The 22,972-nt window shown below is 38.0% G+C and overlaps 1 protein-coding gene across 1 annotated transcript in view; it reads left to right on the top strand.

Annotated features, from left to right (window-relative positions):
• Positions 1–21,148, top strand: part of Caps2 (calcyphosine 2) — a 38,610-nt gene extending 17,462 nt beyond the window's left edge. Inside the window, 9 exon segments of the mRNA XM_059245754.1 lie at positions 2,029–2,103; positions 2,798–2,893; positions 2,980–3,073; positions 6,449–6,567; positions 7,452–7,528; positions 9,968–10,122; positions 14,100–14,225; positions 16,341–16,437; positions 20,236–21,148. Of these exon segments, the coding sequence (XP_059101737.1) occupies positions 2,029–2,103; positions 2,798–2,893; positions 2,980–3,073; positions 6,449–6,567; positions 7,452–7,528; positions 9,968–10,122; positions 14,100–14,225; positions 16,341–16,437; positions 20,236–20,411 (1,015 nt within the window). The 3' untranslated portion in view covers positions 20,412–21,148.
• The last annotated feature ends 1,824 nt before the right edge of the window (positions 21,149–22,972 follow it).

Below are 22,972 nucleotides of genomic sequence, written 5' to 3'. Positions count from 1 at the left end.
AGTCCAGTTCAGAAAATCCCATGGTGCCTATCCATTAGGATTTTCAGATCCATGGCTTCCCACTCTTTTGTTTTCCCAAGAGGGGGAGAAGAAGAAGGAGGAGGAGGAGGAGGAGGGGAGGAGAAGAAGAAGGAGGAGGAGGGGAGGAGAAGAAGGAGGAGGAGGAGGAGGAGGAGGAGGAGGAGGAAGAGGAGGAGGAAGAGGAGGGGAAGAGAAAAGGAACCTTGCTTTATAAGTAGGCAGTAGGATCGGCGTGCATAGCGAGCCCTGTCTTCTCTTTTCTCTGGAGTCAGCTTCCTGCAGATGCATACATTTCATCCTTGTATCAGGCGTCACAGGCTTTTCATCAGTGAAAAGAAGCCGTTAGTCTGTGTCATTCTAGTGCCACACACTTAGCCTGTTGTCGCCGCCGCATGCCCAAACCGTGCTTTCCACCGACTTTGTCAGTGATAGCAGTCACCTTCAGTTAATATTCAGTGTGCTTAATTCTTCTTTTCCAACTGATTCGGAACTTCTCTAGAGAAGCATTTGTGCAACTTCCTGGGCACCTGGGACCTCACGCGGCACTCTGCATTTCATAGTATAAGTATGTACTTGCTGGTGTCCTTCTGTGATGACTCCAGGCTCCCTGATGCGATTATCTCACCTTTGCTCACCACTAGGAAGCAATTTGTTTTCCAGATCTGTCACATGCTCCTGTGGCCGTAAGCAACTGCTTAGCCTGCCTTCCATGATAAATACATTTATTAAACGGGGATAATAGTGCTTACCTCAGTATTTTACTCTTAAATTTTATTGCAAGCATTAAATAAACCACTGCATATTAAAGTGACTCAATAGTGACTAGTGTCTACAAAGTCCTCAATAAATGGTAGCCGGTACTGCTGCTGCTACTTTCCCAGCATTTAAAGTCGTTCCCGGAACATAGTGAACGATGGATGACTTCGTTAGTTCCAGTGGCTTACACTGTGTTGAGATGATGCAGTCTGCAGGGCTCCTCCCCGTGTTCCCAAGCTCTCGCTGGGTTAGCAGGCTGTTGGTTCCTATCTCCAGCTTCCGTTCTGGGGGACCTAGACACTACAGAGGCAAAGCGTTGCCTGTTTCCAATGACTGCTGCCCACATTATCACTGTCATACATTGCTATTTGACTATTCCTGCAGTTTTCATAAAACTAGATGAACAGCAAGGGCACATCATTGACTCTCATCTCTTAAGATAAAGGACACCATTAAGTATAGGGTATGAAAGGGTACGCGTTGTGTTTTGCTTCCTATTTTAAAGACTTTTAGGGCTAGGAGCCTTTAGAAGGTCAGCAATGCTCTCTATAGAGTATGATGATATATCGTTGATATATCCAGAGCCTGATGTGGTTCATTCATCCAGCACTCTTTCCCTCCATTGTTTCAGTGAGGAATAGTATCAGCTGCCTGTTACAGAAAATCTGACGGATAGGGCTCAGTGTGCCAGGATTTGTCTCCCTGTGTAGTCACTGAGCTGCTTGGAAGGAGGCACATATTGTTTTTGGTCCTATGGCTCAGTGGTGCTGCAGCTCTGGGCCGTGGTGGCCTCTGTCATCGTATTCCCCTTAATGTTCATTTTCAAGAAACTCTGCCCATCCTCCCATCTCACAAGGACATGAAGCTTTCCTATGAGTTTATTGGCAAAACTGCTTTCGTTGGTCATAATTGCAAGAAACCAAGCTCTATGCTGGGAGGAAGGCATAAGAACAGGGTTGGAAATGGCTTGAGCTGGTGTGCAGGCTCAGGTCTGCAGCTATAGCACATGCCAAGCCAGCCTAGACTGTCCAGTAAGGGTGTAACAGCAAAGGAAGAGAAAGGGAATAGAAGGAGACAAAGTGGCTCGGGGTACTATGTCTTTTGCGTCTTTAGATAATCATGTTTTTGAATTTTCATTTTCATTTTTAATCTGTGCCATTTCAAAATATTGCCATAGCCCTTTGGTACCCTTGTCATTTGTATCAATTGCAATTGCTCTGGAACAATGACTTACAAAATGTATTTTGACAGGGTGAGAACCACCTCCACATTAACAGAGAATGACCTTTCTCAGAAAGTAGAATTTGATGGGAGGGTCTTATCAAGGTAACTGCCACTTTATTATTTTTTTTTTACTTCTGTGATTGTAATAATATATTCTCTTCTTTCATAGAAATGTCAAGATTAGATAAATTTATACTAATACTTAAAAAATGTGAATTTTTGGGTTATATAATTTTAAGCATTACCTATTATTGCTATATACAATAAGACACTATATTATAAGTATTTTAAGTAAGAGTATTTAAAAATTGATCTTAAGCTTTTTTTGAAAAGATTGGATAAGTGTATTACTAATAGACATTTCTAAACCATTTTGAAGCTAATTTTTATATCTGATGGTTACTTTAGTTTTAATAGTTTGAGTTAGCAGATTACTGATAGAGCCAATGACAGGGAAGACGGCTTTTACTTTTTTTTACTTCAATCTTGTACATTTTGCAAACTCAGCATTCTTAAAGCCTTCTGCCTTATCTTAAGTGTCTGCCATTAGCATCCTGTGTTATGACAGAGCTGGACGCTCACCACTGTTAAGCTTATGTCTTTTTCTTTATCCAAATCTAACTCAAATGGGGCTTTCTGCAAACTGTAGTGTATTTCCCACAAACCTATGTGACCCTTACTGCCACACATTCAAGGGACTTACATTATTGCCACCTGTGATGTATGATCTTAGTTTATTATGTAATTTTAAAAAAAAATCACTGTATTTTAAAATCATTGACATTGTTTTTTCTAGAAATGGACGTGATGCCTGCAGAGAACTGATTGGGTTTTTCTTTACCCATGACCAGTCGCTAACCGTGTATGAATATCGAAAGTTCGGGAAAAACAGGTATGCTCTGAAACCCTGTAAGAATGCTAGAGAATTGCTCCCAAGAAGAACCGGATGACTTCATTTTGTTGTTGCTTAACTTCTAGAACAAATGTGCTTCCTTTTATTAAAAAAGGCATTTATAGTCATCAGTGTGGACGAAGACAGGGAAAGCAGTATCGGCTTGGTGACTTCTACACCGTAAGTTCGTGTGTGTGCTGGCACTTAGCGCCGTGTGTTGTACTATGTGCATCTCTCTGGTGTGGAGAGAGGGTGCGGGTCCAGTTTATTTTCCTGAGCAGAGACATTTGTGTAAATGGTGAATGGTTGATACTTCCCAGGAAGGTTCTGCCTCCCATTTAAATCCTGATCATAATCTTAAGCATAATGTTTATTTTCCATAAACATCCGCACATTGTTCCTTAATGGAGACTGTTGCCAAGAGAGCTTGTCTCTGGGTATTCTTGAAGCTCTCTGTAGAAGGCCCGTTCTGGGTAAGTGACTACCTCAGGAGCACTGGGAGCAATGCTCCACCTCAGGAGGTACTTGATTTTCTCTGTAGAGTGACACAGTCCTCTGGAGCTGTGACTATGATAGCCTTTATTTTTGTGACTCTCCCATATTCCCCAGTGTGCTGAACCGTTAGATCATTAAATGTACATACATTACAATGAAACGTTCTCTGTACCATTCATTCATATAACACTTACGTATGTTCACATTTTGAACATTGGAGATAGAATACTGGGTAAGTTAGAGCCATGCTTTGCTTTGTGGCACTTGGAGTGTAATGGGAACCAGTTAGATAGGAGCCAGAGTGGAGAAACAGTGGACCTGACTGTATAAGCTGTAAGAGCTCCTAGAGAAAGTGCCATGCCATCTGGGCTGAGTTAAGGACTAGGTGAGGGTACAGAAAAGGCTTCGAGGCAGAGAGGAACATGTACAAAGAACAAAAGCAAGAAAGCACATGGATTATCTGGAGAGGTGAAAGTAGGTCAGTCTGGTTGGATACAGGCATAGAGTGTGGATGGTAGAAAGTAGACTTGTGCTGGGGGATAGCTCAGTTGGCAGAGTGTTCAGACCTGCAAGCAGGAGGACCTGGGATCAAATTCCAGAACCCATGTTAAAAATTCAGGACTTGACAGCCCACCCTTGTAATCTCAGTGCTGGGGTGAGAGAGACAGGTCCATCTTATTTAAAAAAGGTGGATAGTACATATGGTATGCTATCTAAGGATGTCCCCTGACTTCCACACACAAGTACCTGTACTCCACTCCTCCCCCAACTAAATAAAAAAGTAGCTTGATATTAAAGAGCAATATGTAATATATCAGGGAGTCACTGAAAAGAGGATGTGGGTAGAATGGAGAGGCTATATGATCAGATCTGTAATTTAGACATATCTCTCTGATTTCATCGTGTGGAATGGTTTGAAGACCAGGCACATAAGGCAGGCATGAGCTGGATGGATATTAATGAGGGAGGGAACTCATGGTGTGTGTATGTGCTACCAAGTCCTGAATTTTTCACATGGGTTCTGGAATTTGATCCTTTCACGACTGCTTGCAAGATTAAGTGCTGTGCCAACTGGACTGTCTCCCCAGCCCGAGTCTACTTTCATTCATCCCCACTCTATGGCTATATTCCAACCAAATATTACTATATTACTTGATTAGCAAGAGCAGTGGCTACAGAGATAGAAAATAAATCCTTAGGGATACAACCACTAAGATGTGATGACCAAGTTGTGAAGGGGCAAAGGAGGAGGAAATGCTAGATCTCTTAGTCTTGGGTTAAATACACCATGCCCATGGCATTCATACCTGTCTCCTGATGTCTAGAGAAGGTCGGTTCCGACCCCTTCTGTGCGTTCTGAAGATAGCATGCTTACTGTCTACTGAAGGTGACAGTTACTACCACTTCTGAGCTGCTGCTGTTGGCAATTCAGTGTAGCTGCTGATCTATGGTTACCCTCCTTCTTCATATGAACCAAATGTGGGAATTCAATTCCATGAAAGTGAGGAAGAAAGGAAGTAGAAAGGAGTTATGAATGGAGAAAGGGGGGTAAACAGAGGCAAGAAGGAAGGGAGGGAGGAAGGAAGCGTCACCCTCAGGTGTGAACTTTGTGTTTACAGGACACATTTTGAAAGATTATCTCAGCAGCTTTATATACAATAGCAGTTTTGGAGTGTTGTCTTTCTCTTGACATTTCTCTTTCCTGAGATGGTTTATGGTCCTGGGGAAAGACTTTGCTTGGTCATAAAGCTAACAATAGGTATCTAGTTTTCAAAAGAGGTTATATGTGCCCTAAAGGGAGAAGAAAGTGCCTACATCACAGTTATTAAGTTTTTTTTTTTAAGTAACTATCCAAGAAGGAGGAAGGGAAAACACTTCCCTTATTCTTATTCTCTTATTTTATTTATTTATTTATTTATTTATTTATTTATTTATTTATTTATTTATTTATTTATTTGAGACAGGGTTTCTTTTGTGTAGCTTTGGAGCCTTTCCTGGAACTCACTCTGTAGACCAGGCTGGCCTTGAACTCACAGAGATCCTCCTGCCTCTGCCTCCCGAGTGATGGGATTAAAGGAGTGCACCACCATGGCCTGGCCCCTTCTTTTTCCTTATAGGAAGAACGAAGACTCTTTTATTGAGTTTGCATTTGTCCACACATTGGTCACATGTGCGTGAGACCAACTCTGAAATTAGAATAGTAATTCTGTAATTTGGGTCGAGAATTTTTAGTTGGAATTTTGTCATTGAAACTGATGCTCTAATTAGGTTAAAATTTGGTTTGGTAGTTTTGTGATATGTATTATTGAAAGAGCAGGCGCAAGAGTGTGATCAGTCTACCAGAGTTCCCCATTCCACATGGCATCTTTCTGTGAACCAAGAGCTCTAGTTCTAAAGTTGGGGTTTGTATTAGTTTCTTCCCCCTCACAATTCCAGGTTACAGTCGTCATCACAGAAAAGTCAGAGGCGGCAGGAAGTTGAAACGGTCTGTCATGTCACATCCATAGCCAAGAGCAGCGAGCAATGCTCAAGTTGCTGTCTCCAGTCCTAGACATTCCAGGATCCCCTGTCCAGGGAATGATGCCACATACAGTGGATGGGTCTTCCCAACTCAATGTTATAAAGATAGTCCCCCTGCCCCAACCCCATGCTCTCTGGTAAGCCTAAACTAGACAGCCCTGGATTGAGACTCCCTTCCTAGGTAATTCTGCTTCATGTCATGTTGACAAAACTAACCACCACAGGGACTGCCACACATTCAGTGGAACTCATGTCATATTTCCCATGGCTCTTATTTAATAGATGAAGTCTCCTTTAGTCATGTGGGTTATTGTATAGAAGTGTACTGTGTTAGGTTTTTTTTTTCAAATTAGTTCATTTTTCTATAGTATTAGCTGGATCCATATAGTCTGTAAGTATTCTTTAAATCTACTTTATTTTGGCCACTATTAGAATATCCTGGCAACTATAATAAAAATTAAATCTCTTCAATCAGAATGAGTTGTATTTTAACTTTGGATACCTTCTAGCTTTAAAAAATCTGTCTGTTCATTTCCTCAGGGTGCAACTTTGACATTTTTGAGCTGTGATCATCCTAGCCTTCCAAAGAGCATAAAGGAAAATATATTATTTAGACTTCGAATTACAAATATTGATCAAATAGCTTTGAGTTCTCTGAAGTAAGTCAAATGCATTTGTCATTTTGAAAATAAGTGAAACCGCTATAGTTTGTATCTTAAAAGGAGTTGCCATTGCAAAGTACTCAGGCTAAAGTTAAGGTTTGTATTTACAAATAATAGCTATGCGAATCTACTTTATGTCCTGTATTATAATCAAACTCCATGTTTGGGAACAATTATGACAATTAAAAATTTAAAGTTGTTTTATTTTATAATAAAATAATTTATTCATTTGTCTTTGCTATTTTACTAAATGCCATCAAAGTGGTGCTTTAAAAGACAGGGTATCAGTCCATCTTTATAACTGTTTCCTACATTGCTGGTGTGATGCCTTTTATCACATGAAAAGTCACAGTCCTTATGGTGGTGCTATTCATTGACTAACTACATAGTGAAAAGTGCTAGGAATAAATAATGACATCAAGGGTTGTTTTAAATAATAGAAATACACACTTTTTTGTGGAATTTTTTTACTCTAAATATGATTAAAATGCCTATATATATATATATATATATATATATTCATATATAGATTGTAGACTGTGTTCCCTTATATGTATATATATATAAATATTCTTAAGCTACAATCTAGCTTAAGAATATTTTGGGGGCTTTAAAAGCATTTTTACAGTTCATACTTTGCAAGCGACAACTGCTTTTAAAATGAATAGTTTCAGTTAAATATTTGAAAACATTAAAGCAGTTATAAAAGTTAATATCATCAAAGATTGTGATCCTTTTATAGCTCTAGACAATTCTCCATAAAATCCAAGGCAGTGGGCAGAGGTTGGGATTGCTCTAGCGGTATGCCTCTGTGTCTGTTGAGAACGTCCTTGGGTCTGGAGTGGGGAAGTGCAGCTTAGGTTGTCTCTTCTCACTTGCAGAACTACCTCTGAGGAAGATGGGGAGGACACAATCAGTCAGGAGGCTCAGGATCGGCTGGTACTACAGGCCATTCAGGGTATTGTCTCTATTCTCAAGTACTATTTATAGTTTTCAACTAGTTTCCTTGTTATCAGTTAAAACAGTATTCCTGATACTTCCATATTTTATGGACTTTGATTTATAATTCTTATTTTTTAGGAAGTACACATATTTTTTCTAAAAAGAGCATATATTTTTATTATATATATATAATATCTTTTATGGGGCTGGACAGATGACTAACCACGTAGATGAGCTTGCTGCTACTCCAGAGGATCCGAGTTTGGTTCACAACACCCACATCGAGTAGTGCACAACCCTCTGTAACTCCACCTCTGGGGGATCTCATGCCCTCTTTTAACCTCTGCGATCACCCATAAGCCTGTGTGCCTGTACCCACACACAGACAAAAATTATATATACATAAATAGTTAATAAAATATATCTTGACACACACAAATATATATATAACTAATTAATAAAATAATTATTAAAATTCATGATATTTCTGTATTAATCATACTAAGTAAAAAACATGTGAATTATAACAATAATTTTAGAAATTTTAGATACTATGGGTTTTGATTATAAGCTAAATAAAGTATGAAACTGAATTTTAAAAAGTTTTAAATATATTTATTTGTATATGTGTGTGTTTCTGTGTGTGGACATGTGTGGCACAGCACAGGAGTGAAGTAAGATGACAACTTGCAGGAGTTAGTTCTTTCCTGCAACTCAAACTTAGGTCATCAGGATTGGTGGCTACCTTTATTCACCAACCCATGTCCTTGGGCCATGGTGTATACATATACACGATATATGTGACATACATATGTACATACATACACACAAACACACACACATGCACACACACACACACACACACACACACAGAAAGGCTCCTCACACTTAGCTCAGGTGGGTTGATGCTCACTGTACAGACCAGGCTGGCCTGGAACTCATGGCAGTCCTTTACCTTCACTCCAGAGTTCTTGAATTATAGGCATGACCCATCATATACTTGTTTTATGCCTCAGATGATGTCCTGAAGGGACTCCTGGTTTAGTGTTTGACTGTATATCTCATGTTGTATTGAATGTGTTCTGATGTCTGTGAATAGACCCTGCTGTTGAGTAGACATGCAACTTTGTGTCAATCCTTGGCAACTCTTACTTCACCTCTCAGTGAGGGTGATGTCTCCTTAACGTCTCCGGGGAGACACAGGGAGCGAACCAGATGTGGGTAGGCGTGGGGCACTCAAACATTTTTTATAAACTTCCGAGGCCTTGTCATATAACTAGTGCGGCATACTAGCTGTAATAAACAATTCCTTTGTTGGATTTCATAGCTGAGAAGGGAGAAAGGTATAAAACAATTCATCACAGAAGTCAACACACACTTGTAGAATTTTATGAATCTTGAGATATTAGTCAAGATAAGGCATCCACATTAAGAAAGAGGAAAGAGAGTAGCAGTTCCAGGATGACCAAAGCTACACAAAGAAACCCTGTCTCAAAAAACAAAAACAAACAAAAACCAAAAGGAGAGAGAGAGAGAGGGGGGGGGGGGGGGGGGAGGGAGAGAGAGGGAGAGAGAGAGACTGGCTTGATGAGACTGGAGACTGGTTGGTATAGAAGATTCTCAATCCCCTTGTTAGCAGATTTCTTTTTCTCCCTGCTCTGTCATGGCCAATACAGTTTTTGTCACTACCAAGGCTAGTGACACTTGTTTTCTTTTTTTTTTCTAATGTGTTCATTGTAATACGATGCAGATGGCGTTGCCACACAGAGAATTTAGGAGCCAGAGTTTGTAACCTCTAGGAATTTCAGGATAAGAATGGTTACTGTGAATATGTACGTATAGGCTAGGACACCAAAGCCTAGATGCCATTTGGCACATTATGATCCAGTTTGAAACTTTCAGACTACTTAAAAATTTCTGAACTGATTGTGTGTTTGTGTGTGTGTGTGTGTGTGTGTGTGTGTGTGTGAGAGAGAGAGAGAGAGAGAGAGAGAGAGAGAGAGAGAGAGAGAGAGAGAGAGAGAGAGAGATTTGCCTGGCATCAATTTCATAATTCAGTTATCTAAATAAAGAGATAAGAAAGGCAGTGAAGATATGGGTAGTTAGATGAAGGGGTCTAAACAAGAGAAACTAAGATTTTCTTTGTAACATTTCGATTGTTCTGAGTAAAGAGAAACTTTATTTTCCTGTATGTAAAATGTAACACTTTGACCACACAGTGGCACTGTAGTTCTGGCATATTATAAACATGCAGTTGTATCTGCTATTGTTGTCTTTACTAAAAACGTTCCACTTTCCAAAGTCTCTGTCAGACCAATGCATGTTTCCCTTGAATATTCACGTGCCTTATCTTCATTATTGCCAAATAATTTTCTCAAAAGAGAAACAACTGCATTTTGATAGCTTTGTGCACAGAAGCAATTAGTTTGTTTCCGTGTCTCTTGTTATTAAACAGATAAACTCAAAGAACAACTCCACAAGAGAGGTGCTCGTATTTTGACTGGATTGGGAAAATACTTTCAACACGTGGACAAGGAAGGAAGCGGGCTCTTAGAAAAGGCAGATTTTCAGCGAGCTCTGAAAGCCTTTCACTTAGAGGTGTCTGAACAGGTATGTACCACACACCATTTTCTGCTGTGGGTGTACTCTTGCATGGCCTCGCTCACTTTTCTAATGAGATTTTAATAGCTCATTTGTTTCCTTTTTAATGCCTTCCTGTCAGTGTTAAGCCACCAGGCAACAAGTCCCATTGATTTTTAGAATTTTGACATTGATTCCTTTACCATTTATTTGTCAAGTGTTTAGTAGCCAGGCATGTGCTAGCCTCTGAGATGACATATTCTCCGTTCTCGTAATCTTTAAATGAAGAAAGTGGTTAACTTCATACCCGCATCAAATAGAGGATGCTTTGGGAGCATGTGTGGTGGTCCTCAGTTCTAAGCCAAGCTAGCAGGAAGGAGAGGGAAGACCATGACAAGGCTCTGGGAAGTGGATGCTTACAAGTTGGGTTTTGGATAATGAGGAAGAATGAACTGGAGGAGCATAAGGAAGAGCAGAGGTGGACAGTGGATCTTCCATAAAGAGGGGAGCATGGCTCAGACAATTGTCATTTCGTGGAAAGGAGAAGTGTATTCCAGGCATGAACTGTGGCTCAAGCCCAGGCTTCAGGGGCTCATTTCCTCCACTCTGATGTGAACGATCTTGCACTAGATCTGTGTGTGCTAGATTTTTTTCTCATCATTTTGGACACAGCTTTCTTTACAGAGGAGCTCTCTGCCATCTGATCTCCAATCAGTTCTATATCAGCTTCCACTTTTTTTTTCTTCATGGCACTTTATGTCTGCCTGTCAATAAAATGGCAGGTCTCATCTGGATGGGGACCAGGGTGGCTATGGCTCCTGCTCTTTCTTTAGCACCTTGAACTGAATCTGGTATAGCAAACATGGAACTGATAGTTCATAGCTTGAGCAAGCAGATAAAAGAGTGGGAGAAATTAAATCTGGTATGTGAAAGCCTTGTGTTCTGTACTGGGAAATTTTGCTTGTATGTTAAAAGTACACAAATGATTCAGATCAACTATTTCATATACAAGATTCTTTTGCATTTTTCTCTTTTGCTGAAAAAATTGTCTTGTCACATAATATATGTTTCTGTAATTAGGCAAGCACTCTGCCCACCAAGCCAAGGCCCCAACACACACAATATTTATTAATGATAAGAAACAAAGGTAATTACAATGTGTCTTTGTTAATATAAAGTACAAAAAATTAAATTAAAAAAATAGTTTTTCTTATTCACCCTATGTAACTATCCAGAAAAGAGTCACTTAGCTGGGTAATATTACTCAAGTGTTTTGACTTTCGTTGATAGGCTCCGCCTGAGCAATTCTTAGACAATTGCTATTTTTAGAGAGGCATGGGAGTTCAAATAAAAAAAATTACATGGGAATTTGCTTTATCAAGTATAAAATTCTGTGTCAGTGTGACATTGCATATCACTGTTGTGACATAATTGTCTTTTGGTTGGTTGTGATGATGACATTTAATCTTGTTGCCTGTCTAGTGATAATAACCCAGGGGCCATCCACCTTCACATCTTTCTTTCATAGATGAAAAAAATAAAACAATAATAGGAAATTAGAATTCTTTGGTATGTTTTTGCTAAACAAACAAGTAACCTATAACTGATAGAGACCGGTGTCCAGATAATCTGGCCCTGTGTATATGGGAAAGTACTATATTACCTCGATGCTTCTGTATTTGTTTATGAAATGTTAATAGCTAGTGAATAAGAGTGTAGTTGCCTAAGACTTCTGTCTTAGTTTCTTTTCTAGTGCTGTGACAAAAACTCCATGATCAAGGCAATTTATGAAAGAAAGCATCTAAATTGAAGGCTCTTAGTTCCCCCAGAATGTTAGAGTCCGTGGTCCTTATGGTATGGAGCATGGCAGCAGGCAGGCAGACATGTCACTGGAACAGTAGAGATCCTACATGTTGACACAATAATCTTGAGGCAGAGCAAGAGAGCTAACTGGGAATGGCATGGTCTTTTGAAACCTCAAAGCCTACCACCAGTGACACATCTCCTCCAACAAGCCACACCCCCTAATCCTTCCCAAACAGTTCTACAAACTGGGAATCAAGCATTCAAATATATGAATCTATGGGGGCTATTGTCATTCAAACCACCACAATTGCTAAGCAAGATAACATAAGAACATGTCTCATCCTTTCTCATATATCTTGTTTTATTATAAACTTAATCTATTAATTAATTTTTTCTGGTGCTTGAAATTGGCCCAGAGTCTCATACATGCAAAGTAATTTTGCTACCATTGATCTACATGTCCAACCATCTCACATATTTTAACTAATACTCTTGTTTTGCTCCTTCTTGTATTACCCATGCAATATATATGCTCATGCAATCATAAGTGCATGCAGGGGGATGGGAGAATCAGATATAAGAATCACCAGTCTGGGTCTCACTGTAGAAATAGAACCTATTTATGAAAAGACATAGTCATTCTCTCTGATTTTAAATGAAAAGTGATATGCTCTACAAAGAGCCAAGTTTATATATAGAAGTACTATCAATGAAGTTGAAATTCCATCTGAATTAGTGTCCATTCTGAATCATATGTAGACATAGTCATATGCATGTTTTTTCCACTTATGTTGCACTGCTTAATTCTTGAAAACATTTCTTCTGAGCCTTGAGAAGTCCTTTTAAGTCTGGTATTCTTCTAGTTAAGTGAACACATTTGTCTCCTCTCCTCCATTTTACTCATGGTTTATAAATGTTAAACTTCAACTCAGTTTTAACTCAATGTGTATATACATGTTTTCTTTGTAATGTATGAAGCATTTTGAAATGCAAAAACTGTATAGATCATTGGCTGCTGAGGGGAAGCAGGGTAATTTGGATCTTAGTTTTCTAATTACAGTTTTATTTGTAAATGCTAGGAAGTGGACGAGAATACTTTTTGAGTACTTATTTGCCAAGGTGGGTGTGTTATTTACACTTTCATTCAAAGCTAACAACTTGATAGAAGCATTGAAAATATATCTATCGGAGATTTAATAAAGGAATGCTATGCTTTCTTTTGTTATCAAGATCACTGACTAGAACACTGTATTAAATAGCACCTGTCCCCAAGAAGCACATGGGAACGGCAGTGAGCAAACAAACATAAGGTGTTTAGTTAGAATTATACTGCTTAGTATAAATCTGGAAATAGTTTGGAAGTCATTCAAACTTTCTCTGCTCCCAAGACCAGAAGAACCTCCATTAATAGTCTTAGTGTCTAAGTAGTATTTCAGAACCTGAGCAGGTTTTCAAATTGCCACAGATATAATTTAAAAATGGAGAATAAAATACATCCAAGACCGAGTGCACAACGACCACTACACTTTATATATAAAGACACTGAAAGGTAAATGGTGGGGAGTGTAAAGTATCAAGAGAAAGGGAGAGCTTGACCAGATGACATAAATTTGCATTTGGATAAGAGGATGAGTTTTATCTATTGAACAGCAGGGTGAATAATGTCAAGGATAATGTACTGTGTGTTTAAAAATAGCTAAAACAGAATTTAAATATTCTCACTACAATAATGTTAAATATTTGAAATGACAGAGATAGCATTTAGTTTGGCTTGTTCTTTCTACATCATTTATGTACATTGAGATATCATGTTATGCTTCCAACATATACTATTATTTATTAGCAAAAAGATCATGATAAGACCCTTAGGATGTAGATCAGTGTTTGATGGTATGCAAGAGGTCCTAGGTTCAACCTTCAGCAATTCCTTGCCCTCAAATCACATACTTTTAAAAAGGATATATTGTGAGTTCTCACTTATTCAGAACAGTCAGAACAGGCCCTGGACCTTGCTTAAGTGTGCACCCCAGAATTCCTTCCACAGTTGTTCTACTAGGTTTATCTGTAACTTTCTGATTTTTTTTTTTTTTACTAAGTAGGCCACCTTGTCTAGGACCACAGATAATCTAACAAAATATGACTCTGATCTTGTGACTTACATAATTGAAAGATATAATGGCGATTTCTGTGGGAATTTCTAGGACTTTGAGTCTTCCTGGCTAATTCTGCAAGGCAATGGCCCTGGCAAGAACACGGTTGATTATGGAGACTTCAAACGTGCCATTTTTGGTGAAATGAATGAATATAGGAAATCATTTGTTCGCAAGGTAACTGTTAACTGATCTCAAACTATTACTTTTACTAGACTGTTAGATCCACTGGTTAGCATCATTGATGGGTCATCAATGAAAACATGTTACATCACTTTAGCTGTCATGCACACTGGGCTTAGAAAGGCTAAAAGTAAGCAAGCTTATATATACTTGTCCAAGTCTACCCAGAATAAAACAAAATCATATGTATATATGTCTTAGAAAAGGTTTGATGAAAGAAAAAGAAAATCTCGGATTGAGTTCTCTTCATAAATTATTGGTGTCTGTAAATTCCTAGTTATCCAACTACATTGCTGTGTGAAATCCTAAGCCTCACTTGCTCTCCTCCCGCAGAGAACTAGTGGAAAGATTGAAAGTGATAGTTCCATTCACAGAAATTACAACCATTCCAGTATCAGTGCTCAACATAGATTATTTTAAGGTGATGACTAAAAGCGTTTCTGTGCTTTTTATGATACGCATGCCAAGTGTTAGAATGAAAATAACCAAGGTCATATTAAGTTGGAATTAGAGTCCTGGGGCTGGAGACACAGACCATTGGGTAAAATGTCTCTAGTGCAAGTGTAGGACCTGAGTTCAAATCTAGAACTTAGATTTGTAGTGAACCTAGACTTAGTAACATATGTTTGTAATCCCAGTGCTCTTACGGCAGAATGAAAAGCACAGGTAGGAAACTCCATGAGGCTCATAGTTGACTAGCATCAATATGGATTAGCTAACAACAAAGAGACCCTGCCTCAAACAAGGTGTGATATAAGGACTGACACCCTGCATGTTTATATTGCACACACACATACATGCACACACAATGCACATCACATACACATAGATCCCTAATTTTTTTAAATAGAAAATATAGATTAACTCAGTTTTAGTAGACATGTCTAGAGTATAATTTTGAGTTGTATAGTTTTTCTTTTATGTATGTTTTTAATACAATATGTATATATATTACATTTACAAAAAGCTATTCTATGTAGAGTAGGATAAGTAATTATAATGAGTATCAGTCTAATGTGAAAAAACTAAAGCTCTCTACCTTTACTGACCAAGAGATGTGCTAAGAACATTAAGTAAAGCGAGATTATTACCCATCTATAACTTTGGACTTAATTGTTCTTTGCATACCATGATAAAATTTTGAGTATCAGACTGGCCTATCAAATTATTTTCTCATAGTTTGTAGAATAGAAATCCAAACAGGGCGGGGATGCTTGGCTCCTTCTGAGGTCACTCTGTGGTCTGCAGGTGGCTGTTTTCACTGTTATCCCATGGCTGTTCCCTATGCATTGTGTTGTCCTTTGTTAAAGGAATACTAATCCCTAGACTGGGGCCTACCCTAATGCTTCCATTTCGTCTTAATTACTTCCTCAAGGACTCTTTCTCTGCACACAGTCCTCTTCTGAGGCAGCTAAGTATTAGGATTCAGGAAAGGAATTTGGGGCACAAGTAAATCTAAAGCTGGTACAAGGCTGCAGTGAATTAACTATTGTGAGTGAATGAAGATGCTCCTGGTTTGGACTCCTGGCAAACACAGGCTTCCTCTGTGGACAGATTGGTGTTCTGTTTATCTGGTTTCTTTCTTAGTATTTTTGAGATGCAGCGTTGCATTGAGTTGGAAGAACAGTAAGTGAACCAGTAATTGGAAAGGCAGTGTTGAGAAATAAACATTTCATCTGTTCATTCATTCTTTGGATATGGAGTTTGTAGCTTCCCTTTTGAACTAAAACACACACAAATAGACAAAAAACACCCTTCAAATAACTTCCTAGCTTTTCGTTTGGGTCATTTATCAATTTCACGAGTCCTGGAGCTGAAAGTTACCAAGGGCTTTGACCAGATAGTTAGGTTCCCAGCAGAACCAGGGTAGGACAGTGGGATTGACTGTTTTCTGCAGGTCAGGATGCTAGACAGTGAACACATGAAATGCTTGAGTGAGGGTTTCCTGGTTTTTGCTTTAGTCTCCTCCCTCTTGTGTATATGATGCTTTTTTTCCCAAGCACATGTTTAGTTCCTTCAAAATGCCTGTTCACAGTTCAGAAACCATTGACTGCACAATAGCTTCTCAAGCCTAATGATTTCACAGAGGGAAACCCTGTCTTTCTTTAGGTCTTCATGAAACTGGATTTCAACAAAACTGGCATTGTGTCCATTATAGACATAAGAAAGTGTTACTGTGCCAAGAAGCATCCACGTGTGATTTCAGGTAACTACTGCATGCCAAGTACATTTGATTTCTACCATGCTTGTTAATAAAAGTGTCTTCTTTAAATTATGCTAAGTCTGAAACATCAGCTGGGGCTGTTAAGGAAGGAAGTAGAACCAATTTTGTTTGAGACAATGGCTTTAGGGCCGCTTTCCCTTATTCATTTAAAAATTCTTAGGTCTATTGTCTGTACTTATTGATTTCTTTGACACTTACAATCAAGATAGAACACTCATCTCTCGCTTGCAATGGGTAAGGAATTGCAGTTGAAAAGAGATTTGGTAAAAACCTCTGTTAGGCTCCCTGATGGGATTATTGTATCTTCTTGTATACAGTTAACCATCCTTGAGGATTGAAGAGGATTTATCTCTTTATCCAGGGGCGGGATTATACATACAGTGGCACCTATGTGTCTGTTAAAATCCAGCCATGAGTGGCGGGACACACCTATAATCAGCACTTAGGGAGGGAGAGGCATAAGGTGTGCAAATTTGAGGCTAGCTTGGGCTATGTAGTGAGATTTTGCCTCAAAAATACGAGGGGGTGTATAATGAATTTCCTAAAGTAATTTTAAAGATACATTTCCTATTATATTTCTTACCCTTTTGTGTAGTTGATTTATGACTGCAACTTATCACAATGCTTGGCCACAGAAACTTCCTTCATTTCATTTGCTTTTCTTCAAAAGAATAAACCTTGTAACCATGTGACATATCTTTCAGACCTTACTCTATGGTTTTTCATAGCTCATACTTTGCTAACAGTTTGCAGATTTTTTTCTGACTTGAAAGCTGTATTAGAGGTAATATTCTGTAATTTGCTCTTCACTCAACAGTGTATTTTGGAGCTATTTCCATGTAAATCCACACTGAAATGTTTATTTTTATTTGCCACGTATAATTCTCCTAATAATCAATACATTGCAATGTGTACAGTTATTCTCTTATTGGTGGACTTTTAATTTCTAATTATTTATGTGCGTCTAATGAGCCATACATTGTCCGTGACTCCTTAGGTTCCTTTTCTTCGGATTCCCTCATATGATACCAATACCTAGACTTATCTAGGCTATCCACATTTCCAATATCAACTGGCACTTCCAAATGCTGTTGCAGTGATAGCTAGGTCCACACTAGATTATAATGCCTTTTGTTGCAGAATTATTTTTGTTCAACTCCCTGGTCTTAACTTCATTTGAAGTTCTCTAATACAGAGGTAAAATATTTTCATTACTTATTGAATATTCTCTAGTTTTGTTTGGAGACAGGGTCCTGCCATGTGACCCAGGCTGCCCTTGAGAGCCCCCAGACTCACATTTTCTCCCAACATAATATTTTTATTAATTACTTGAGAATTTCATACAATGTATCCTGATCATACTTGATTCTCATTCCTTCTAGACCCACCCTCTCCCCCCCCAAAAGAAAATAATATACCAAGTTCAGTTGTGTTGCCGTAGAATCATTGGAGCATGGCCAGACTCTTAGTTAACTCCACTTTTGTAAGTGTTGGGATTTTGGTGTTTACCTCCACACCCTGTCCACTTATGAATTTGTTTATGAGTATTTTGACTCCCTTTTCTGGATAGTTACATAGGGTGAATATGAAAGACTATTTTTTGGAATTTAATTTTTTACATTTTATATTAACAAGGATACATAATAGTTACCTTCATTTTTTTAAATAATTTAACTTTATTTTATGTGCATTGGCATGAAAGTGTCAGATCCCCTGGAAGTGGCGTTAGAGGCAGTTGTGAGCTGCTGTGTGGGTGCTGGGAATTGAACCCAGGTCCTCTGGGAGAGCAGCTAGTGCTCTTAACTGCTGAGCCATCTCTCCAGCCCCACCTTCATTTCTTTCAGTAATAAAGTTGGTAGAGTGCTTGCCTAATGTGTGTGATGCCTTGAGCTTGAGTCCAGTTGTGAATAAACTACGCTTGTGTCATATGCTTGTAACACTCAGGAGCGGGAGGCAGGAGGATCAGAAGGACAAGGCCAGCCTGGGCATACCACCCCCACATCTTTCTATTTAGTTAGTCATACCTAACACAAGTGCAAAAGAGTTTCCTTATTTCAAAATTAGGTGAATTCAATATCATTTATCTTTTATCTTGTCTTTGTGACTAATAATCTCAATTGACTTTGCTTGGACAGCTTTACTTCTATTATGGGCCAGAGATTGAGTTGGGGTTCACTCTTGTTGTTGTGTAAGCCTTGGCTCCTTCCAGGGATGACTTACTTTGTCTTTGCATTCACAATAAGGAGAGGAAGCTAAGCAGGCTGCATGTGCCTAAAAGAGAAAACCCAGCGATGCTTTAATATAACAAAGAAAATCCTATCTTTATGTTTCATTATAGATTGTAATATATTTACATGACAATTTCTGGGATAAAAGTTGTCTACTATTCCATTTTCTTCTTCCTCCTCTTCTCCCTCCTTCTCTTCCTCTCCTCTTCTTCTCCTTCTTTTTGAAACAGGATCTTGCTGTGTAGACCAGGACAGTCTTCTCCTGGCTCCCCTCTGCCTCTGCCTCCTGCATGATGCTTGGCTTCACAGTTTAATTTAAGTTGTAGAAAATATTCTCTCTCTCTCTCTCTCTCTCTCTCTCTCTCTCTCTCTCTCTCTCTCTCTCTCCTCTCTCTCTCTCTCTCTCTCTCTCTCTCTCTCTCTCTCTCTCCTCTCTCTCTCTCTCTCTCTCTCTCTCTCTCTCTCTCTCTCTCTCTCTCTCTCTCTCTCTCTCTCTCTCCTTAAGTAATCTGTTGGAGAAAAACATGCTTTAATAGAAGTGGGAAATCCCCAATACAGGTTTTCATTAATGATAGAAATCCAATATTTAATTTTGTAACAATTAAATCAGAGCAATGAAAGAAAATTCAGTCATGGATAATGGGAGATGGGTATTTTTTAGGTGGGTGGTTTTAAGAAGGTATACAATTCTTGGTATTTGAGGCATAAGTTTAAGTAAAATTTGTTTTAATTAGAGAATTTATGTTAAAATTTGTTTCCCTATACATTAGATGTTGATTAGATTTAGCTTTGACTAACAATCACAAATCTACTTTTTCACATAGTATTATCTTTTACATAGCACACTATCCACTCCTTTTCCATCCAAACTGCTTTCATTTTAATAAATGATCATTTTCTTCCTATTTATCATGTATATTTTTAAGTGACGGCGACATGTCTTTCTTGAATTTATTTTTACATATGCGTATGTGTGTTTGTGTCTGTTCTTGGGGGTGTGGGTACCCACTGAGGCCAGAAAATGGTGTCAGATCACATGGAGCTGGAGTTACAGGCCACTGTGAGCCACACAATGTGGGTGCTGGGCCCAAGCTTGGGTTCACTAGAAGAGCAGCAAGTATCCTTGGTCATTGAGCCCTCTGACTTAAAAATAGTTTTAAAGGCCATTTTAAAGATCATAGATTACCCACTGCCATTGTTTTTGCTTTGTTAACACATGCTTTTATTCATTTTATTTTGGATATTATCTGACCATTTTCTGTAACGTTTCATCCTTAAATCTGTTTACTATTATGAATATTTTCTTTTTTTCTACACTCCGTGCTAAAAGCTTGAGAATAGATCAATGTATGAAAGAAAGAAGGGGAGACGATAGGCCGATTATGAGAGAAATGAATTCTGCTTCATGTTTAAATAAATTAGAGGGAAGTTTGGCATATGATTTTAAACTGCTGAAATTATTTCATAAGATGAATAAGTATCCCTTTATCATCATCCGTCATCTTGCTGAACTTTTATGGAAAATATTTCACAGTTCGTCCTCTTCCTGCAGGGCATTCAACAGAGGAGGAAATCAAATCATCTTTTCTAGAGACATTAAGAGATGCCTGCAGCAAGCCTGATGAAGTTTCATATGGTGAATTTGAAGATTACTATGAAGGCCTAAGTATAGGGATAACAGATGACGAAGATTTTGTTAGCATCTTACGTATTCCATGGGGAATTTAGTTTTTTAATAGTGCACAGTCTCAAAGGCACCAAGTATTTTATAGAAAAGGTGAATTTTATATCAAATGTGATTAACTTGTAATATACCTTTTCTAAGGTTTTTAAATTTTTTTTTCAAAAATAGTTGAGTCTGGTAAGACTTACTTAGAAATAGATGTGGATATGTGTTTGTGAGCACATGTGCTTACCTGTCCAAATGTTTATAAAGACAGATCTTTTGTGTTACTCCTTATCCTTATATTTTAGAAAAGTAGTTAAAAATTAGCCTTAATAGAAAAGTAACACCCTCATTAAACTATGTGAGGACTTGTATATAGTAATCAAATTATTAATGTATATACAAAAGCAATGTCTAAATCTGTATGATTGTAGGTGTTTTCTGTGCATTATATTTTGAGTGGTTGGTGTTTATCCCTTAGTGTTTGTTTAAAAGACTTGTCATATATATATTTGTCTTCAAAATTACATACTACTCTTTGTTCAATGGGAAAAATTACACTGTGTTTTTTACTTTAATTGTCATATTATCTGTATACAAATGGTACTTACATATAAATAAAATGTAGAAAATATTGGAATGTAGAAATATTTCCTTAGACTATTAAATGAAAAATTCAAGGATAATTCAACAATAAGACAAAGTGTAAAAGCATATTTTGTGGCACAGAATGGAGATGTGATATTATTCTAGGCACCTCTTTTTGGTATAATAAACAGTCAGATTGTTTTCTTCTAAATATGGTGTATTTAATGTCTTCCAGTTCTACACTCACTCTTTCTAAATTGCATTCTTCACTTTTCCATGCATGGAATGTCCTGAGCATTGGGATGATGGATATGAAACTTTTAAATTGTTGTTAGTTTCATATCTGTATTACCAATGCTAATTAACACTTTAGGAGAAAGAACATGGAATAAAGAAGTCATACGAGAAACTTACCAATGAGAAGTATAAGTTTTTCATGGTTAGTTTTTAATCTGTCTTCCTTTTTATCTATCTATCTATTTATTTGTTTGTCTGTTTGTCTATCATCTGTCTACCTTTCTATCACCTATCATTCTGATTTGATTAGCTTCACCACCAACATTCTTCTTAGACATTGGCATAGTAAAATTACTTAGTATACAGTTTAGTAGAAGAGTATTGAAGGAAGGGACATTTTCAAACATTCAAACATTAACAACTGGTGTTCCCTATTCCCAACAGTCTTTAAGATTCTGAAATACCTTTTATTAAGTTTAAGATGTTTTACCTTGTGATTTTGTTCCATGAATTGGGTAACAAATGGATTTTATAATTAGCTAGATACTTGCCAGTTGCTTGCCTGATGTGGTATAGAATCATTCTAACAGTTCACCATAATGACTTCATTGACCAGAAATGTATTGATTGTACTGTCTCTATTCTTGTACATTTCTTTTTACAGAATGTTCAGAAAAACAGGGATATAATCTAGGGATTTTAAATTGTATTTTTTTTAAATTTTTAAATTGTATTTTAATGGAAAGACTAGACGTTCACAAGATGGAGCAGTCATAGGATATTCATAACCCCAGCATTACAGGGTAAAGATAGGCAAATCTCTCAAGCTCTCTGGTCAGCCAGTGTAGCACAAAGTGAAAGACCCCATACTAAGAAAGTAGGGAGAGAAATAGAAGGAGGAAGACAACTGATTTCTGACTTTGGTCTCTGCATGAGTGCACTCTGCACACTTATATTTCTGCATCACACACATATATAAAACACACACACATACACACACACACACACACACACACACACACACACCTCTCCTCCACACCAATTAATGCTGAACATTAGATGAACTGTTAATTTGGTCACCATTCAGTGAGTTAGTCACTTAAACTTGGTGAGTAATTGTAGCTGGAGTTTTCTTTCTGGTTCCCGCCAAGCCCCGGCAGTTCCCTAGCCCACTTATAAAATAAACATACAGACGCTTATATTATTTAAAATGTTTGGCCATTAGCTCAGGCCTATCATTGTCTAGCTCTTACTCTTATATTTAGCCCATTTTTATTAATTTATGCTTTGCCACATGGCTTGTGGCTTACTGGTACCTTACATCTTCCTTGTCCTGGCAGCGGCTCCAGCAGTCTCCCCTCTGCTCTTGCCAACAAATAATAAATAGTTTGGCATAGTTGTACATGCCTATATTCCCTATATTCCCAGCACAGAGAAGGTAGAGGTAGAAGGATTGGGACTTCATTAACCTTGGCTACATAGTGAGATCAGCTGGAGTATATGAGAGTCTGTCTCAAAAACACTAACTAATTAACTAGTACGCATGTGAAGTGGTGGATTGTTGACTAGTCTACATTGCAAACATGTTAAAATGTCACAATATAACCTGTGAACACATACAATTTTTTGTCCGTTAAAAATATAATATGAAAAAAAATAAAAAATTAAAAACAATATAATACAAATGCTAAGACTTTTGGTTAGGAATGATGCAACAAAGCTTCGCTTCTCAGAGACCACGATGTTCAGTTACAAGGAACTCAGATTAGCTTCAAAAGACTGAATGAAAAGTTTTTCC

The sequence above is a fragment of the Peromyscus eremicus genome, chromosome 18 (assembly GCF_949786415.1).
Source record: "Peromyscus eremicus chromosome 18, PerEre_H2_v1, whole genome shotgun sequence".
In the NCBI taxonomy this organism is placed as follows: domain Eukaryota; kingdom Metazoa; phylum Chordata; class Mammalia; order Rodentia; family Cricetidae; genus Peromyscus; species Peromyscus eremicus.
The sequence above is the reverse complement of the archived record's forward strand: the minus strand, read 5'-3'. Positions and strand labels throughout refer to the sequence as shown.